Source organism: Lepisosteus platostomus, chromosome 12 (genome assembly GCF_059453375.1).
Source record: "Lepisosteus platostomus isolate fLepPlt1 chromosome 12, fLepPlt1.hap1, whole genome shotgun sequence".
NCBI classification, from domain to species: Eukaryota; Metazoa; Chordata; class Actinopteri; order Semionotiformes; family Lepisosteidae; genus Lepisosteus; species Lepisosteus platostomus.
In genome coordinates, this window is record NC_142622.1 from 44,490,220 (window position 1) to 44,510,983 (window position 20,764).

The 20,764-nt window shown below is 36.9% G+C and overlaps 1 protein-coding gene across 7 annotated transcripts in view; it reads right to left on the reverse strand.

The window, feature by feature from the left end:
* ulk4 (unc-51 like kinase 4) overlaps positions 1–20,764 on the reverse strand; it is a 113,870-nt gene that overhangs the window by 79,855 nt on the left and 13,251 nt on the right. For all 7 annotated transcript variants that reach the window (XR_015925789.1, XM_088602194.1, XM_088602193.1 and 4 more), the window contains exons 16-19: positions 20,693–20,739; positions 19,749–19,827; positions 12,133–12,240; positions 5,209–5,292 (exon numbers count right to left, since the gene is read on the reverse strand). Coding sequence is in view for 6 of the 7 variants with exons in the window: in XM_088602194.1 (XP_088458320.1) it covers positions 5,209–5,292; positions 12,133–12,240; positions 19,749–19,827; positions 20,693–20,739 (318 nt within the window). In the remaining variant the exon portion in view is untranslated. The remainder of the gene's footprint in view (positions 1–5,208; positions 5,293–12,132; positions 12,241–19,748; positions 19,828–20,692; positions 20,740–20,764) is intronic.

Below are 20,764 nucleotides of genomic sequence, written 5' to 3' on the forward strand. Positions count from 1 at the left end.
GGGATTAATAAGCTTTCAGAGTTCAACAAATCAACTTGCCTCTGAGTTATTTTAGTGTTCTCTGAGGTTAGATGAACACATTTGTTGCAAAGCAGATGCTTGCTAATTGGTGAAAGCTTTTCCCAGTGCCAGTATTTCCATCCGATTTTACATTTTTGTGATTTTTAACTCACGATACCTCATTAAAGGTATGACCTGGCTATTTTGGTATGGCACAGTATATAAGACAAAGAAAGTGCAGTGGACATGGTCCCAATGACTTCTGAAATATAGTCATCTGATTTAAAATAATGCCCAAGCACTTGGGAATCACAACATTTTTCCAGCCATATGGGAAAGACTCTAAGGGTTATTTCTATTCCCAGGGTGAACACTACCTAGCAGAACTGGGACAAAATTGTACATTTCATTCAGCACTGGATTTCATGAATGCAGTTCTGGAGTAGGTGTACTTACAAGATATTGTATATAAGTAGAAACATGAAACACTTCTTTTATATTCTAGATAAACCAAATATATGACCTGATCTTCAAAAACAAGCAATCCTACATTAGTTATCAAGAGTATATTTTTAAGAAGATTTGTTTTTGCATATATCCTCAATTCATACAGTATGTCTATGTTACACATTACAAACGCAAAATTCCTACTGTGGTAAAATCACAACTTAAATAACACCACCAGCATTGTGAGCATTCATAGCCTGAAATATTATTGTTTGTTCATGAAAGGCACAATGTGTATCAAAATAGTAACGTGCTCTCTCATTATAGCACAGCCCTTCAGAGCACAGAGGTAGTTATTAGGTAGTGTTGCATGGCTTCCATTTTGCTCATAAAGCCCTTTTACTTCACTATCTGTATTCTCATTACAGAAAACTTATACTCCAGAAATCCTATTAAACATAGTTTCCGTACACTGCTATAATGAGGCAGCTCTGTATTCAAAAACATTAATCAGCAGAACTTCATCTCCAAGGACATGTAACACACAGGCAATAGGGAATGCTGCAGTTAATTGCAGACACTATTCTTGTTGCAAAAAACTATTTTATAGGAATTTATGTGGAAGAGAAGGCACATGCAGTCCTCTTCAGTTCAACAACAAAAATGTTCAAAACAAAGCTTCAAATTAGGAGCAACAGCCACTTTTAATTGCCAGCTGTGAATGACAACCAGTTCAGCAACATAATCTTGAAATTGTTTATAGAGTGAACATAAAGATGGATTTCATGAAATGCAGTTCTGGAGTACAGTGTATGTGTATTGGATATATATGTAGAAACATGAAACACTTTTCTATTGTAGATAAGACTAATATATGACCTGTTCTTCAAAAACCATGCAATTCTACATCAGTTATTAAGATGATATATTTTAAAGATTTGTTCTTGAATATCTCAATTCATACACTATGTCTTTGTTATCAATGGGGTAGTAAAATGTTTAAAAAAATAAAAAAGGAAAAGCTTACTTCACATTTGTTTTACTAAGGCATTCAAGCTTGTCCCATAGCCCCATGTTGGAAAAAGTGTATAAAGTCTGTTTTAGAAACATTCTTAAAATGTATCACTCAAACTGGTATGCACTGGAGTACGTACTTGACAACCTCCGGCCAAAGAAAAAGAACACAGTCATCAGTGTTTCCCAGATTAAATTTAAACCATATACTTATCTATGTCACACATAGATTGAAGGATCTCCCCTGGCATAGTCATTCTAGTTTATTTACCAGTTTAAAATGACTGTGTACATGGTGCTATTTACATGGTATGGCTGGGATTGGTGTCATTGCCAAAATAAATGAATGATTAAAACCATTGTGCAAGGCTACTGTCCCACAGAACATCGATCAACTTGTAATTTAAACATCAAGTTATGCAATTATAAAATACTTAAGAAAACTTTCAAAAATATATACACTACCCAAAAAGTTCAGTTTTCTTAATTTCAATATTAAACATTTAAGAAGCAAAGTTTCCTTTCATCATTTTACCCAGGTTTTTTTTATATCAAATGATCACTTTACACAAACCTAAACAAACACATGGCTTCGTTTTATTTAGAATTTGTAAGCCAGTGCTGTATTCATTACACACATGACCTGTCAAGATCACGGGTCAAGCAGAAGCTCACTGTTGCTACAAATGTGGTCTCGCTATGTGATGTTCACAGACCGGCTGTAGATAAGACACCTGGAGTCTCCACTGTGAGAGGCTGCCTCATCAATGGGAAAGGAAGACAGGCCATAGATTTGTGGCCTGATTGACCACCAGCTCAGCTACTTGACTGCTGGGAAACCAATGCCAGAGTCAATGGAATCAAGCAAGAGGAAGCATCTCAGCCACACAGAAACCTCATGAAAAACACCTGGCAAACACATCACATCGCTGCTTTTAAACCTCCTATAATAAGAGACTATTCAAAAACAAATACAGCAATTGCCTAAGATATTAGTCAAAGAGAATGGTTTGTCTCTCCTGCTTTTCCTTTTGATATATTCCATATCCAGTTTAATTTTTATTTATCTTGTGCCAGTGTTTTTGTTTACTATTGTGCAACATTTGCTTCCTCAGTACAGTCAAAATAGTCAACATACACTTTCATTAAAACACGAAAGTGTACAGCAAAATCTAAACTGCACAGATCACTCATTTATATACGTAGCTGGATTCAATCCTGTTTAACTAGCAATGACTTGATTGTTTGAAACACCCCTCCACAATATAATTTAGTGTTCTGGTTCCAGTGTTAGGTGAAATTACTTCTTTAAAAGGTAATCTACTTCAGTTACACTCCTTGGGGAACTGATTACTTTTTAAAAACAAATTGGTGGATATTTTTAACAATGTTAGTTTAGTAGTACATGTATAGTTACAATTTAAAGTAATCAGAAATTTTATCTCTTAAAAGCAACATCTACCGGTGTTTTATCAACTTGCAAAAAGTAATCTATTATACTGTGTGACTTTGTTAAATGTGATGAAGTACTTCTTAAAGTACTTTGTCTCCCCAACAGTGTCAGATTGTAATGAAAGGTTCCTATTACAATACACCCATTGGTAACTTATAGAATACTACTCTATCTGTTGACTTAACTTTCAAAACCTATATTTTTGGAAATTTATAATTTGCTCTGACAGGAACATGACTATGGCAATATTACTCCCAAATCTCAAACCTTTTTTCATTTTTCTTCTTTAGCACTTAAACAAGCATTCAATATTTAGGGCATTCAAATACATAACAAATAAATGCTGTAGTGTGAATTGGCCTTTGCCCAGTTCTTGCAGTACCTTATCCTTGAATTTATTTCTGTCATCTTGATGTCCCATATCGCTTCAGGCTCTGTAGGTTTGACTTGCTGTGCACTGGATTCCTGCCAGATGGCTGAGTCTACAGTACCAGTTTAATTTGCATAATGTTCAATGTAAAATTTTTGTACACAAAGTTCTGCTGCTCAGACATCACCATTTTTTGCCAGTATTACGTGTTCTTAATCATTAAATGCATGTCTGAAGAAACTGTTTGAAGGGTGAGGGACATTTATGCTTAGTAAGCTAACAGGCTTCTTTGCTACAGGCTCTGCTGGAGTGTAATCAAGGGGACAATTCCAGAGTTTGAAAAAACTGTCATATTCAATACAAAATAAAAAAAACTGACAGTTTAGGCAAACAAGTACCCTCTCTACAGTAATTGTGAATCCAATACAATTTTTATGTGCAATTCAAATGTTTTAGATTTTAAATGTTTGTTTACTGCATTATAAGGAAAGTAGTAATTAGGAAGATTTTTTTCATCAAACTAAACAACTCAGTAACTCTATTAGTTAAATTCTAGACTTTAGCTAACACCACACTTAATAAAAGGGGTATACATCTCACATCAAATGAGTCTTTTTGTAAAGCCTTGGTCATTCATAAATCTGAAGAATGCACAACTGTGTATAATAAGCATATTATCATCCAACCAAAGCAGTCTGCTAAATGCAGCATCTCAAATAAGACACAAATCAGACTTGGAATCACTGGATGTCCAAAGTCCAAATGTGAATCTTTCAAACCACCTCAAATCAAAACTTATGAAAAATACTTTAATACATTATACTTTGTGCAATGAAGTAATTGGAAAAAGACGGAAAGACAAACATTAATGATTTTACTAATTCGATTTCTGTATACCACTGGCAATGTTCTATCCTTTTCTCAACAGAAGATTATTTTACCACAGTTTCTTCTAGTTTTTTGTTTTTTAAAAATGCTCATAATGGTAATAATGGGGGGAATAATGTTCCTGATGGACAGTTCTGTCTTTTATTCCTGAGAAATAATTAAAATAAAGATTTATTTTTGCATATACGAAGACCATTCTATTAAATACCAATTTTTACTTCATGTAAAAAATGATAGAAATACTTCATGTTCAGATGTCTGGATTACTTCAATATTTTTTGAGTATATTACCATATTTGACTCAAATCCAGGTAGGATTTTAAATATCTAATTTATTTGGTAAATTACGGGTTTTTTTAGGGTATAATTTGGATCAAAGCAGTATTTTGGGTTAGATGAAGTCCTTCGCTTCACACATTCGTAGGAGGGTTTTTTTTTTATTTTAGTCCAGGTCCAGTCACAGCTGAGCCCGAAGCAAGAGTTTTCTGTGACAGTGATTCAAGTCTGAACTCTGGACAGCATATTTATAAACTGTATTTGTGGAAAATGGAAATCTCCTATAATAAAGGTCCACAATCAAGCAAAAAAATCCTAAGATAATATAACAGAAAAAGAGACTTTATCACCTTAAATGATACTTTCATATACATTTGTACAATTTCAAGTTGAACAATGCAGGTTGCAGATTTAATTTTCCAAGCAAACAATTAAAAAAATTGTTTCTTACATCGAAATAACCAAGCCCACTAAAAAGTGATCAGAGATGAACAGATTTAAGTTAGTCGTGATCTGAGTTGGATAAAAGCCTGAGACAAATACAGGAATAATTAATAATAAAATCTTAAATGTCTTTGTCCCTTTTGCTTAATTGTAACTCAGGTCACAATCATATTAAAATTATTTAAATTTAGGTATATTACGAGGCTGATAAGACACTGGTTCGCCCTTGGCTACAGTTCTCCAACAATGCCTGTAGGATGTTCAGAAGCATCATTACCGTAGAGAATCCCCACTGAGGACAATAAAGCAGTCTTACCCCTTCCCGAAGGCACCTCATTAGCACAGTGTAGGCGGCTGAAGGAATGGCCCAGCAGTCTCTGGAGTGCTCTTTCTTCTCCTCCTGACGAGAGGCAGAAGGAACAGCTGTAAGCCTAACACAGTAGTCACACACCCTAGTCACACTACACGCAGAGCAATTAGGGTTACAAACACAAGTATAATTAAAAAAAAACAAGAGCATATTTTTTTACTTTTTTTATTTAAAAGTACTATAAAACACAAAGCTTGCATCTTCACTGGAGGGCAAATCAGTTCCTGGTTGGTCGAAGATACAGTACATGAAGGATCATGTTAGTCAATTCTGGAAATATTTTAATTGCACAAAATACTTAAGTGGACAACTTCTAAATCAAGATTTTGTGTGATCATTATTTTTTTAATTGAATTTTCAATAAAAATCAATCTTTTTAATGACATGTAGGACATTCTCTTATAAAGCTCGTAATGTCATTTTGTATTTTTTCCTTTTTTAATAATATCTCTCACTAATTATCTGAAAATTAATGAATCATCCAGAACATGATATTGGAACATTCCAACTACACACAAACCATATCAGTCCTTTGAAACAGACAAGCTCTGGTACTGTTTACGAATAAAGGATCCTTATGGGATGACAACCAATATTTTCATAGGCCTTTAATCTTACTTCAAGAAATGATGCATCCAAAGAATTTGGAAAAAAATCACAAAAAATCCAAGTGTTCAGTATGGCGTGTATGCTCAATGGAATGTCCTGAGTGCTCTGACAGTTTGTTTCAGAACATCTGTAGATGTGTAAATTGTTCATTTAGCATAAAGTTCCTCGGCATACCTAGAGATGGGTAAGTGGGCTTACTGATTACAGTGCCTTGCGAAAGTATTCGGCCCCCTTGAACTTTTCAACCTTTTGCCACATTTCAGGCTTCAAACATAAAGATATAAATTTTTTATTTTATGTGAAGAATCACCAACAAGTGGGACACAATTGTGAAGTGGAACGAAATCTATTGGATTTTTGAAACTTTTTTAACTAATAAAAAAATGAAAAGTGGGGCGTGCAAAATTATTCGGCCCCCTTGCGTTAATACTTTGTAGAGCCACCTTTTGCTGCGATTACAGCTGCAAGTCGCTTGGGGTATGTCTCTATCAGTTTTGCACATCGAGAGACTGAAATTCTTGCCCATTCTTCCTTGCAAAACAGCTCGAGCTCAGTGAGGTTGGATGGAGAGCGTTTGTGAACAGCAGTTTTCAGCTCTTTCCACAGATTCTCGATTGGATTCAGGTCTGGACTTTGACTTGGCCATTCAAACACCTGGATACGTTTATTTGTGAACCATTCCTTTGTAGATTTTGCTGTATGTTTGGGATCATTGTCTTGTTGGAAGATAAATCTCCGTCCCAGTTTCAGGTCTTTTGCAGACTCCAACAGGTTTTCATCCAGAATGGTCCTGTATTTGGCTGCATCCATCTTCCCCTCAATTTTAACCATCTTCCCTGTCCCTGCTGAAGAAAAGCAGGCCCAAACCATGATGCTGCCACCACCATGTTTGACAGTGGGGATGGTGTGTTGAGGGTGATGAGCTGTGTTGCTTTTACGCCAAACATATCGTTTTGCATTGTGGCCAAAAAGTTCGATTTTGGTTTCATCTGACCAGAGCACCTTCTTCCACATGTTTGGGGTGTCTCCCAGGTGGCTTGTGGCAAACTTTAGACGAGACTTTTTATGGATATCTTTGAGAAATGGCTTTCTTCTTGCCACTCTTCCATAGGCCAGATTTGTGCAGTGTAAGACTGATTGTTGTCCTATGGACAGACTCTCCCACCTCAGCTGTAGTTCTCTGCAGTTCATCCAGAGTGATCATGGGCCTCTTGGCTGCATCTCTGATCAGTCTTCTCCTTGTCTGAGCTGAAAGTTTAGAGGGACGGCCAGGTCTTGGTAGATTTGCAGTGGTCTGATACTCCTTCCATTTCAAGATGATCGCTTGCACAGTGCTCCTTGGGATGTTTGAAGCTTGGGAAATCTTTTTGTATCCAAATCCAGCTTTAAACTTCTCCACAACAGTATTACGGACCTGCCTGGTGTGTTCCTTGGTCTTCATGATGCTCTCTGCGCTTTCAACAGAACCTTGAGACTATCACAGAGCAGGTGCATTTATACAGAGACTTGATTACACACAGGTGGATTCTATTTATCACCATCAGTCATTTAGGACAACATTGGATCATTCAGAGATCCTCGCTGAACTTCTGGAGTGAGTTTGCTGCACTGAAAGTAAAGGGGCCGAATAATTTTGCACGCCCCACTTTTCATTTTTTTATTAGTTAAAAAAGTTTCAAAAATCCAATAGATTTCGTTCCACTTCACAATTGTGTCCCACTTGTTGGTGATTCTTCACATAAAATAAAAAATTTATATCTTTATGTTTGAAGCCTGAAATGTGGCAAAAGGTTGAAAAGTTCAAGGGGGCCGAATACTTTCCCAAGGCACTGTAATCACTAAATTAGGTGCTCTCTACTTTTGACAGATACAAATTGCTCATTGAACAAGGCACACATGTGCACCAAACTTAAACTTCAAAATTAACAAATTAATACAAGAAAGGTTACAAATGAGAACAGACTGATAAGTTACCAGTGACTAGATGAAGAAAACAAAGGATTGCATCCACACTTTTCTTAAAACTAGAAAACTGCTATTGTGTAAAGATGTGTCTCTTGGTTTTAATCCCACACGAACTTCCAGTTAATTGTGCCCTGAGGTCTTTATTTCATTGTGTACAATTTATTAGCCTAACTAATACAGTGAAATAACCTTAGCATTTTTTTCTTCTCTTGATTTGAATCCTCCACTTTATATTATGTACCACAGTGTGTTTTTGCACTTGTAGATTCACCATATTGGTCAGAGAATAAAAATGATAAGTCCACATAAACTCTTTGGTGCATCCCAACCAATATTTCAAATGGATATTTGGGCTGTTATCATGTATTGCTTTGCATATTGAATTTTAAATGATACTTAACTACATTTTCTTAGTTGTCTGCCTAGTCTTGCACAATGCATGTCTTCTGTTACATTACAATGCTTATACCCACTAGTTCTGTACTTAAAAGCCTTCAAGTATTCTCAACTATAACAGAGTCAAGACCACTCTGTTTACACCAATCTCTGTGAAAATTCATTTATGACATGATTCCAGGCAGAGATTTGTCCTCATACCAGCGCTTTCTGGTTTCTGCACATTCATCAGTACTCAGCCCACTTGCACATGCTTATTTTGGCTTTGATTCTTACAGCTTGCAGCCTATATATTAACCTTTTATCTGGAACTAACTTTCTCAAATGCCTTCTGGTGATATACAGTTAATATGCCCTACAACAAGCTCTACTTACATACACTACTGTTGTGGCTTGCTCAAAATCATCCTTTTCTAATGTTTTCTGAATTTGTGTGACAAAATCATAATACCATACAAATATTTAACAGTTTAACATTTCTATACTCTTCTAGGTCATAGAGATAAAACAGAACTGCAGTTTCATCCCTCTTCTTGTGGAGTGTTTTGACATTTCAAATTCTCCATTTTCATATCACTGGGGACAAATCAATTTCTGATTTACTGCTAACAGATTGTAGCTAATGATCTATAAATACCACCCTTCATTTCTTTAAAGACAATTGAAAAAGCAATCAACCCCAGGTGACCTCCCAATTCTTGAAATGGTGAGTTCTCCTTCATACTGAGATTTTAGAACACTGACCAGTTTCCCGCAACAAGAAAGGAAGAGTGTATTGTCTGCATTTTACCTCGATCGCTTATTCAAATCGTCTTCGTCTTCAAATCACAGACCTGCATAAGTTCTTAAAATACATTCCTATTCAAAATCTACCTCCTAGCAATGAACCTAATGCAGCATAGTCACACAAATAAGATCAATAATTTCTGCAATTTCCTTCACGGGATCAATAAAGTATCTATCTATAAATCACGCTCTTTTGACATAGATACACGAAATGAATGCAATTCTAATTGTGACTTAAGTAAATATTATTTTAAACAAAGAAATCAAATAAAAATCACAGAAAAACACTACCTCTTGTAATATGAGAACGGATCTTTCAAGATGTTTTTACAATCATTTTTACAAACCCTTTGGTTTGTGTGGGTCCTAATGCCCAAGCACAATGATGGGGACACCATAACTGTAAAAAAAAAGTTGCTGTCTTTCGGTTGAGACATAAAACTGAGGTCTTGACTCTCTCGTTGTCATTAAAAATCCAACGGCTTTTCTCAAAAGAGTAGGGGTGTTACCCCAGTGTGCTGGCCAAATTTCCCCCTGGCCTTTACTAATCACGGCCTCCTAATAATCCTTGCCTATGAACTGGCTTCATCACTCTGCTCTCCTCCACACCGAGAGCTGGTGTGTTGTATGGGGAGTGGACAGGTGGTGGTGGGGGGGAGTCCCTATTACTTGTAAAGCGCTTTGAGTGGAGTGTCCAGAAAAGTGCTATATAAGTATAAGGAATTATCATTATGAGGAACTAACCAAAGCTTTGTGAAAATCTAAATACACCATATCCTTTGCTCTGTGCGTCCATTATTGTTGTTGCTTGTTCAAAGAACTCCCATATGACAGTTTAGCAAGACCTCCCTTTTCTAAATTTGTGTGGACTATTGCCAGGAATTCCTTTCCTATACGTGATCCTGCAGTTTAGTTCCAATTATTGTTTCCATAACCTTACAAGTAACAGAACAGGGAACACCTGAGTGAAATGTGTCTCATTTCCGACATCAGCCACTTCCCTTAGCTTGTCCAGATATTTTCCATTACGGTTATGGATAACATCCTTCACAGTTCGTTTTCTGCGGTAGCACTACAATGAAATTATTATTATAAACTCCATGGTAACATTTCTTTCCCTGTTCCAGCTTGTCTCATTTACCCACGGCGTGGCCCTGTGCTGGACCTGGTTTCTGGGTTCAGTTCCAGGCTGGGGGCGTGTATGTGAATTTGTCACATGTCCCCCATGTTTGTGAGGGTTTACAGCAGGCACTCCAAGTTAGGGTTCATCGTGGCACTGTGGAGAACTCATTCTGGTCAAATGTACTCAAGGACATTTCATTCTTTGCCTGGGAGAGTCCCCTGACTATGTTAGTGTAAGTGTGAGAAAGAGCAGCAGAGAAGCTCGACGGACCAGTTGGCCTCTTGTAATTTGTTACCTTCCTAATGATCTGATACCCATCTTTCAGGCAAAAAGCTCATCACTCCGAGTTCAGAGAGTGAACCTCTACTGTAGAGAAATATTTACTGAGCTTGAAATTTATGTAGTGTCCCAACATACAACAGTCATGAATGCCTTTGATCTTGTATCTAAAATATGCCACACATTCAACAGTTATTATACAGTTATATAATGTATAAAAAGATGTATATGTTAAGTAAAAAGAATGCATAAATGTTTTGATTCTCAGGGCATGTGAAATCTCAGTATTACATTGAAATTAAACCACAAGATACACGTATTTCTGAGTGCATTTCTTACTATTATTTTTTATTAACCTTCTCAAAATGAAATACAAATGAAGATGTGGTTTGCTGTAGTTAACTAAAACATTTCTCAGAAAAAATCCTATTCATTATCAAACAAAGAAAATAATATTCTAGGCATTCTATCACACATGTAAATTTATTTCACTACCTTATATTATCTATCATAGCACAATACAGTGGCTTAGTCTTCTTTTTCACTCTTCGTCCAAGCTCCTAATTCAGCTTTCAATGGGGTTTAGCTCAAGAGACTGTAAAGACCAGCAGATAAAATTCGGAACTCAAAAGGATTTTTTCATTATTTAGATTTATCAGGGCTGATTCCCCACAAGGTACCTTACTGTTGGTACTGCGTGACAGTGAAGAATGGAATGATATACTTTACTATACATGTGTCTGTTTTATTTACAATACCTGTGCATATCATTTAAAGGGAGGGTAAAAGATTACCATATCATCGTGACCACGTTAGTTTTTACCGCAGGTACTATGAAGAATTTTGACAACTTCTGCCTCGCTTTTTGTACTCGCTGGTTTTCCTTGAGCTGAAAATTTGTTTCATCTGTTCATTGCACTCATCACCCAGTGTACTTTTCCACCTTTTTTAATTTTCTGTGCATATTAAACTTTTTCATGAACAGAGGATTTCAGTTGTTCCCTGACAAAGGCAGTAAAATCAATACACGTTGTTTGTGGCCCACTGCATCTCACAGCGATTCATTAACATACACAGCGGTTAAGTGAAAGTTATTTGATAAAACGCTACCAAACAAACTATCACAAGAAAAAAAGAGTGTCAGATGCATGAATCTTAAAGTAAAAGAGTAATAACACTGAGGGACTATAATGAGAAGTTAGGTTTTAAAGTTTAAAGGTTATGTTTAGCCAAGGTTTCACAAATATAGGAAATCAATCTGCTCATCTGAAGGATGCCACTCAGTGTGCAGTGCTGTGATTCATGCACTTTCCTTGCAACAGCAAATCCTGCTTTTCCAGTAGCCTTGAGCCTTTTCTGCACATAGGTTCTTACTAATGCACTGCTTGGTGTCATTGTTAATGTGCTTTTTATTGCTCAAGAACCATGGTTTGCTAATTGGTCAGAAGCAATTAAGAGTGCTGTTAGTAGTTTAGTGGGTGGTAGGCAGAATGTACAGGTATGTTTCTTGTTCAGAAAATATTTATACTTTTTCTACCCCCAGCACAAAAGAGTACTTGTGTAAATTTAACTGGCTGAGATTTTAAGGTTGCATGAAAAAAAGCAGAGCTAGAAACAGTTCATAGATTGGCAGATCTGTAACGCAGATAAGCAAATTTCAAAACCGGCAGTTTCAAATTGGAAAGGCAAAGACTGACCTTTGAATATCTTACCTGGTTTATAATAAGGCAGAGGAGTTCCCCCAGTGAAGGAAGTAAACACTGCTTCAGCTTGCTGTTTCTAAAGTTTTCTCTGATCAGCTCAGTGAACACAGCAACTGTCTAAGACAAAAACAAGAATACAAAATTGTATTAAGATTCAAGGCTTCTCTGGATAAAGATTTGGGTAAAGACAACTGAAGAAAAACAATGCAGTACCAAAAGCCAGTCAAACTCTTACAGAACCCACCCTGGCATTAACCAACATAAACTGGCACAATACCCTTTTAAAAGTGATTTTTCATTTTCCTCGTCTTGCCCCACACAGCTGCTATTTCAAGATTTAGACAATGTGAAGATGGAAAAGCATGTAATGAGCACAAATACCACCAGTGTAACTACAACTAACATGATGCCAATTTTCCAAACTTGATTATCCAGTTCTTATACCAACATATATTTCACAAGGTACTGGAACATACTGTACCAGCTTACAGCACGCCCGATGTAAATCGCCCTCTAGCTATGAACTGGTGAGAGAACATTTAAGTAAACGACCAATATAATTACATGTGTGCAAGGGAAAATACCTTAATCCTTAAGGAGAAGAAATAATACTGGACTATATATACACAGTATATCAACTGTGACACAACACAGGTATAGAAAAGTAATAATGAGCTGCGTCATCAAGCACCATCTTGTTTTTAGAGTGTGCCTATCCATTGGGCTCTACTTTAATATGGCCAAGGCAGCCAAAAGGTGAATAACAAGCATTTACCTATTATGGAACAAGTAATAGGTTTATTCCATGCTGAAAACAGAAGAAAGGAAACACAACATTTTGGCTGTGGAGCCTTCTTCAGGTGTGTGAAGGCTCCACAGACGAAACGTTGTGTTTCCTTTCTTCTGTTTTCAGCATGGAATAAACCTTTTTCTTGTTCCTTTGCAGCCTACGCAAGCCGACGCAGATACCCACGTGAACTACATTTACCTATTATACTACACTCCATTAAAATATTTTAATATCCTAACTACTTACTGCATACAGCCATCTACTATGATAAATGTTTAATTTTCAGACTGTTGAATTTTAAATTGGCATTTTTTCATGGAAGTAACAGGATTGTTGTGACTAGCCACTGCAGCACAGCTCTCAGCAGGGTGCTATGCAAATAGGATAAATCTCAGAGCGACTTCCTCCTCTGAATAAATAAAATAAACGATGACTTTGCAAGGAGCAGATGTTACTGCTATTTCTAATGCAAGGCGTGTTTGGCACCGGATGTTCAATCCAAGCTTTTACTTTTCAGGAGAAATCTAGAGGACTGTGCTGCATGCCAGTTTCCCAAAATTCATCTTTATCACTCAAAAGCAATCACCCCCCAAAACAATTTCTTAAATGGACTGTGCATGCAGACTGTCAACAGTCCTGATAAAAGAAAACAGACATTCTTACAAGGCATTCCTGTTTAATAAAAGATGTTTCAGGGTTGTATTTGAAACAGAACAGTTATTTATTATTTTATACTTCAAGCTATGCACATGGTGCACAAATGCTAGCACTGTGTTTTGGACTTTTAGTTATTAAAGATTATTGTAGGTTATTATTAGTAAAGTATGACAAAACTAAGCACAATACATATTAAACAAAATATCTTTATATGGCCCATTTAATTTAACAACATTAAGTTAAATGTTTTAATGTCACTATAACAATAACACTCTAACATGTTTTTCTCTTCGTTTATATAAACCTGTGGGGTCATGTGGGGTCATGTGGAATTTTTACAGATAACCCTATAAGAAGGAAAAATTGCATAACACCTCTAAACTTAGGCAAGAGTTTAATGTCCATTTAAAATGTACAGTAATTAGAACAGTTTCTAACGTTTACACTGTATATAACTAAATACTGCAAATATTTTTCCTCAGTCAGAAATAACTGGCACAAAACTGAAAATATAGAACAAGTCAGCAGGGAATAGTTTGAGTAATTAGCAAGATCCAGAGGAATGAATGGTCACTTATGTACATTTATTTCCACTATATACGGTTTACTATAAGAGAAAGTCTATGAGGAGCATAATTTCTAAGTAATAGAACGCAGACCACAATCAACAGATGAAGATCAAAATGGTAGAAGTAGTTTAAGCAGAAAAATAACTAAATAAGATGATCAGCTTTTTCATTTTTTATTAAAAAAAAAATATTTTTAATGTTTTTAAATTCCAGGGATAAATGTTTCCTATTCTGGGCTCAACGTGATGTCGATTTCAACTCTGCATGAATTTTATACATTCATTTCCCTGCTGCAAATACTCAAGAATGGGTAGAGTATGCAGGAGGTATGGTTTCAGCCCCCAGTCCCCCCTGGTATGCCTTGCTCACCAGGTATCACCAAGTACTGGCTCACTCCTCATCGGAGGACATGCAGAAGGCCACAGGGTGCCAAAGGCCGCCGTGCTTTTGTGCGCTCAGGTTTGCCCAGGGAGTCTGCCAACAACAGGGTCTGGTAGACTGTTCCACCCAATGGCCTTTGTGTCTTTAGCATGATTTCTTGCAGCACCCACATCCAAACAACGTTATTTCTATTTTAAGCTTCATGTCAAAGAGGATGCTCATTGAGGGCACCAAGTTTCAGTCTATTTTCAATATGAAAAAAGGCTAGGACAAACAATACTTGAACAGTACTTCATTATTATATTACTCCAAATGAGAATATAGCAGAGACTGCCCTTTGAAAATAAACATGTATCATATGCTCTTTACTGATAACCTTTCAAGTAGTGTGCACACATTTTAGCACTTGCTAAATAAGGCATCGTGATATGTTCATAAGACAAACATACCCTCCTCTTTAGTCATTTTGTGACATTTTAGGTCTTTAGATCTGAAAAGATTGCTCACACAGACCCCTGTAAATTCATGACCCAGTATTGAGATTGCCCTGAAATTTCATGATGAATAAGTACTTCATTCTGAAGTAATCAATCAAGTACTCTGCATCTCCCCCAAGCCCTTAACACTATTCTACAAACTTACAAAACAGCACAAAAATTCGTATTGCTTAGAGTTCAACAGAAAGGCTACTGCAACCAGGAACTCCCTTGGTACTATACTAATAATAGACCAGATTTTGAGCCAGACACTCTAACTCATTCTAACTGCAATTATAGGAAATACAAGAAGCAATTCTATGAAGGTTAAGAAAGTAGCCTTGCCTCTCAGGGGAGAAAAGGTTTGAATCACAGTCCATATTGATTTGATGCAGTCAAACATAATTTCAAAATTTTGGATTAAGGCCACTGGGGGGATTTTTTTCTGCCTAGGACAATGATTAATTTGACACTTAATTAGGAGCACGTTTAAGTATTTATGGGCAATACTGAGAGGGAATCTAAAAAAATGCAGACATTGGAAAAAAATTAAGAAAACGCATTTAAAACTAAAGCTCTTAATCTTTTCATGGCTCAAATATAAATTAGCACTCTTATTAGTCCCTTTATCGTTGTATGGTTACTTATCGTGCCCAATTTAAAAAATATGGTGTCTTGATACAAATGCCAGGATAAACATAAAAATAAGAGTGGTTATCTGAAAGTTTTTTTAGTCTCTTCTGGAAAGAAAAGGCATGACTAACAATGAGCTTGTATCTCATTTAGCTTCTCATGTTTGTGAATTTGTTATTTTGATATTTTATGTGACAGTTTCCAGGAAACCTGTTGACAGACAGCTAAACATTATTTTAAGAAACTCTCTCCTCATCAGAGGAGACAAGTAACAGTGATGGTTAAAAGTTAAAATGTTAGTTCATCTTGTCTTTATAAGCATACAGACTCAATATTGCCTTTTTTTAAAAGGAATTTACATAGAACCTGGTTTTAACCTGCACAACAGTTCCTATTAACAAATGTAAATCAGAAATCAAACAAATCTGATTTAACCAAACAACTCAGCAACTTAAAAGTAGTTTGCCCTGAAGTACATACATAAGTGAGTTGACATTGGAATTAAACCAGCTGACAAAGGTGGAGTTGCAGAAGCATGGAGTGAAGACCTCTATATACTTGTAAAAAAGCCCATCAACAACTCTGTCATACCAGCTTCTATTTGAAGGCTGACAATGAAATCATTTCACATTAATAAAACATTATTTATCAATTACTGATTTTGACATTTGAATTGGTTACCAACATTATCATGTAACCCAACTGTTAAAGAAAGCCTTGCTGTAGTCATTCATACGTAGTTCCTAAAATCCATAAATCAGCAATTCAGGCTGACCCTTCGCATCTGTCTGCTTCTGCACCACTTAACTGATCCGCAGGCTTCTTGGTGATTATTGAATCACTGCTCACATAAATCGAGTACTGCACACATTTTCTGCAAAAAATTGACTATTTTAATTAAATGAAAATCTTTACCATGAACATTAAAAGTTTATACCCCATTGATTCCAACAGTAAAGGTATTAAATGCCCTGTACGAACAGATGGCAATAAAGCCACCAACAGACAGGTTTAAGATTAGCTGGACTTGTCCTTACTTTGAATTGCTTTTCTTCCAGTGGGAATTTTACACTGAAGTGTGAACACAGGAACTAAAATGGGACCAGTATATTTGACCACATAGTACACTGTAAAATATTTTTCAAGCCAAACCCAGAGCACAGACTGAAAGATTGCTTCAAACAAGAGCAAGACACTCAGACTAGAGTGGCACCTGAAAACCAGATTCCTCTAGTTTTCAACTGCCACACCACTAACAGAAAAGTATAACAAGGCAGAGGAACACCAATAATTCTACCGCAAGACCCTTCTACAGCACCTATTTTTAAGACACCACAGCTTATGCAATGTAGAAAGGATCAGAATCGAAAAGAACACTTGATCCACAGTGAGATTTGTCCTTCCCCATCCGAAAACTGTATATACACAGTACATATGCATGTACTTATGATCTGAAATGTAATAATTCAATGGATAAAATACATGGAAATTTGATATTTTATAAAGTTTTATATACATATATATAAAAAGTACTTATTATATATATACACATTTTCATATTTGTGATTTTAGAGTCACTATATTACCTAAATTACAAAAATATTACAAACAAAACAATGTAAAGCCATGCTAAAGCTGATTATGTTAACAATGATGTTCATCACTCAGTTTATAATGTTAATAATAATAATGTTTAACAAAATGCAAATGTTCATGTATTATATGGATACGGATGTCCACACAAAGACCTACGTAACATTTCTAAAGCCAGAATCTTCTGTAATAAATTGCGTTACTAATTCCGAAGAATAGAGTCAGTTGGAAAATGAAATCAAATATAAAAAACTAACATTCAAAAGACTGTTCTTTTCCGCTTACTTGTGAACTTCAACACAGAAGCTTCTATTCTATCATAAAAACAAATAACACTAATAACTATAAATAAATTAACGTATTAACAATGTCTTTAAATTGCATTAAAATCAGTCAAAAAAAGGTTACTGTTATTTAAAAATAATAGACCAAAAGTGCCTTCTCCATTCCTGCCGTGATGCGAGCTGAGGCAGCAGGCCCTCCTCGTGGTCTGCGCTTGGCATGGCCCACTATCGCCCAGGCCTGAACTGTCTGGGTGGTGCCTACGCGCCGGCTGCAAGTTTCCAAAGAAGCCCTGCCCCTGCAAGAGCCAGGCACCTCAGCTCAGGGGGAAATGACCCTCCTGCTGTGTGCAGCGGGCGTCTGGAGCCCTGCCAGGCCAGCGGATAGCCCTCTGACTTTCAGACCCACAAGACTCAAAACATCTTGAGGCTGCAGACAAAAATCGGGGCAAACAAGGACTGAGTAATCAAAACTACAAAGCAATATGATGTAGAGTTCTACAAACATTCACTAACATGTAACAACTGGTGATTTACTGAATTCACCGCCTTCGTTACTGAAACCTTTTTTATGGAAACAGCAGCACTTTGCTATGGAAAACCACATAAGCCATGGATCATGCAGAGGCGCCAGTTTCTACATCAAATACAACCACTTTTAACTAATTAACCACAATGCATTTTGGTATTCTTTGATGTTATGTCTATACATCCCTGAACACGTTTCAACTTCAACTGCAAGACTGTGAGACTATACAGCTGAGTAGCCCTAAAGCCCATTTATGTCTACCTGTGATAAACTCACACTTCTACTTAAACAATATCAAATTTATTGCCTTTAAATTCAACACAAAATAACCATTTCAGGCTTTTATACCCAGAGCAATAGGGATCCTACAAGTTCTGTATTGGGGTGACATCTGGTGTTTCTCTTTGATACTGCAGGACAATTTTAACTGGGAACCAGCAGATTTGATTTTTCTTGTTAACTTAAGTGAGGATTCTATTTCAAGGTAATTTGCCTTTGATATCCAATGGATTTTAAGTATTATATGAACATGAATATGTGTACAATTTTGTTCACCATGCTACATATAGATATAAGTGTTCTGGAACCAGTCTAAAGAACAGTGGGGGAAATGTCCTTCGGATGAGACGTAAAACCGAGGTCCTGACTCTCTGTGGTCATTAAAAATCCCAGGGTGTTTCTCGAAAAGAGTAGGGGTGTAACCCCGGTGTCCTGGCCAAATTTCCCATTGGCCCTTACCAATCACGGCCTCCTAATAATCCCCCTCTATGAATTGGCTACATTACTCTGCTCTCCTCCCCACTGAGAGCTGATGTGTGGTGAGCGTTCTGGCGCACTATGGCTGCCGTCGCATCATCCAGGTGGGGCTGCACATTGGTGGTGGTGGTGGAGGGGAGTCCCCATTACCTGTAAAGCGCTTAGAGTGGAGTGTCCAGAAAAGCGCTATATAAGTGTAAGCAATTATTATTATTATTATTATTATTATTATTATTATTATTATTATTATTAATGTGGCCAGGACACTGGAGTAACATCCCTACTCTTTTCAAGAAATGCTCTGGTATTTGTAATGGCCATGGAGAGTCAGGACTCACCCAATGGACAGCGCCTTTTTACAGTATAGTGTCCCAGTTACTATACTGGGGCATTAGGACCCACATAGACCGCAGGGTGAGCGCTCCCTACTGGCCCCTCACGCACCTTTTCCAGCAGCAAACGTTCCCAGGAGGTCTCCCCTACAGGTACTGACCAGGCTCACACTGCTGAGCTCCAGTGGGCTGCCAGTTGTGATACAGTTGCAATTTAAAAGTAAGAACAGAAGGTATTTTTTTTTACACAAAGTGGTGTGGGTATTGAGAACAGACTTGTTTAGCCATGTTGTTGAAGCTGATACCCTGGTTTCTCTTAAGAAATGGCTGAATGAGATCTGTGAATCAGTTGAGCACGCTGGCCATACTGGTCATGCCTGAGTTATTGTTAAGATTCTGCATAAGTAAATTCACATTCAATTAAAAAATACATTAATGTAGTTTATGTAGCATGCGACATACTAAATGACACACCTTAGCTGAAAAATAGAAATTCATATGTGTCAACTCAATTTTAGTAATGTGTGCAAGAAGCAAGTAAAGGTTAATTCCCTGCTGGAAAGAGAGGAAAGAAACGCAACATTTCGGCTGTGGAGCCTTCTTCGGGTGTAAAGGAAGAAGCACTTACTTCTGAAACAGGCACGTCTTCATTCAGCTGCACTGAGTGGGAGGACAGTAGCCCAATAACACGGATTACCTTGGCACGCCTAAAACACAAACGCAGCAGCAAGGTGTTCTTTTTATCAGCATTATAATTGGTTTGATTACAGTGTAGTACACTGAAACTTCATTTGAGAGGTCACTCTTATCGTCATATTAGGACTCAAATGTGTTGAGGAGGAAATAATTTTTATAAGCTTAAGTTCCAAAATCAAACACGATACTCTCCATTTCTGGAATCAAACGAACCACTATTATTGCACACAGAGCTTCACAACTGTGACGGTTAAAGTACTTTTCGTGCACCTGAACTAATTTAGGTTTTCCTTAGCAAAGGGGCTGAATACTCAGTCAATTAAAATATTTTATTTTTATTTCCCATTGTGACCAAAAATATCCACCCTAAAAGAGGTCTTACATTAGTTGTAATTCAACAGCATGGGGTCATTATTGTAGGGTTGTGAATGCTTACGTAAGGCATTAAACAAAACACTTCGTATTTGAACACCTCAGTCACAATTGGACATGCTTTAATATACAGTAAATTCACAAGCATTAGCTTTCTGAAAGAAGTAGCAAGCAATATCTCACACATGAAAATGTGCATTAGGTACGGCAAACACAGACAACTAACTATAAAGACTGCTTAAAATCGCCAACTCTTAGGCAAAGGGGAAATTAAATGTAACACAAATTCGCACTTTTCGATGCGGTTTCTTCATTTCCACAATAAAAAAATGCAGCTTTATCTTACAATTAACTGCATTCTCCTTCTTAACGAAGTATGTGCCGCAGTGTCAGCAGAGGGCACTGCAGAGAGCACACCTGCCATGCATTCCTGCCAGAAACAGTTGCTGGGAATTCAGAAAGCAGACGCTTGTGGTTTAACAAATGGAATCCAGTAATACTCACACATCCCAGTTAGGAGCTGTGCGCAGCTGCTGGTTTAACAATGGGAACTGTTGAAGGAAAAGAAAAACATCA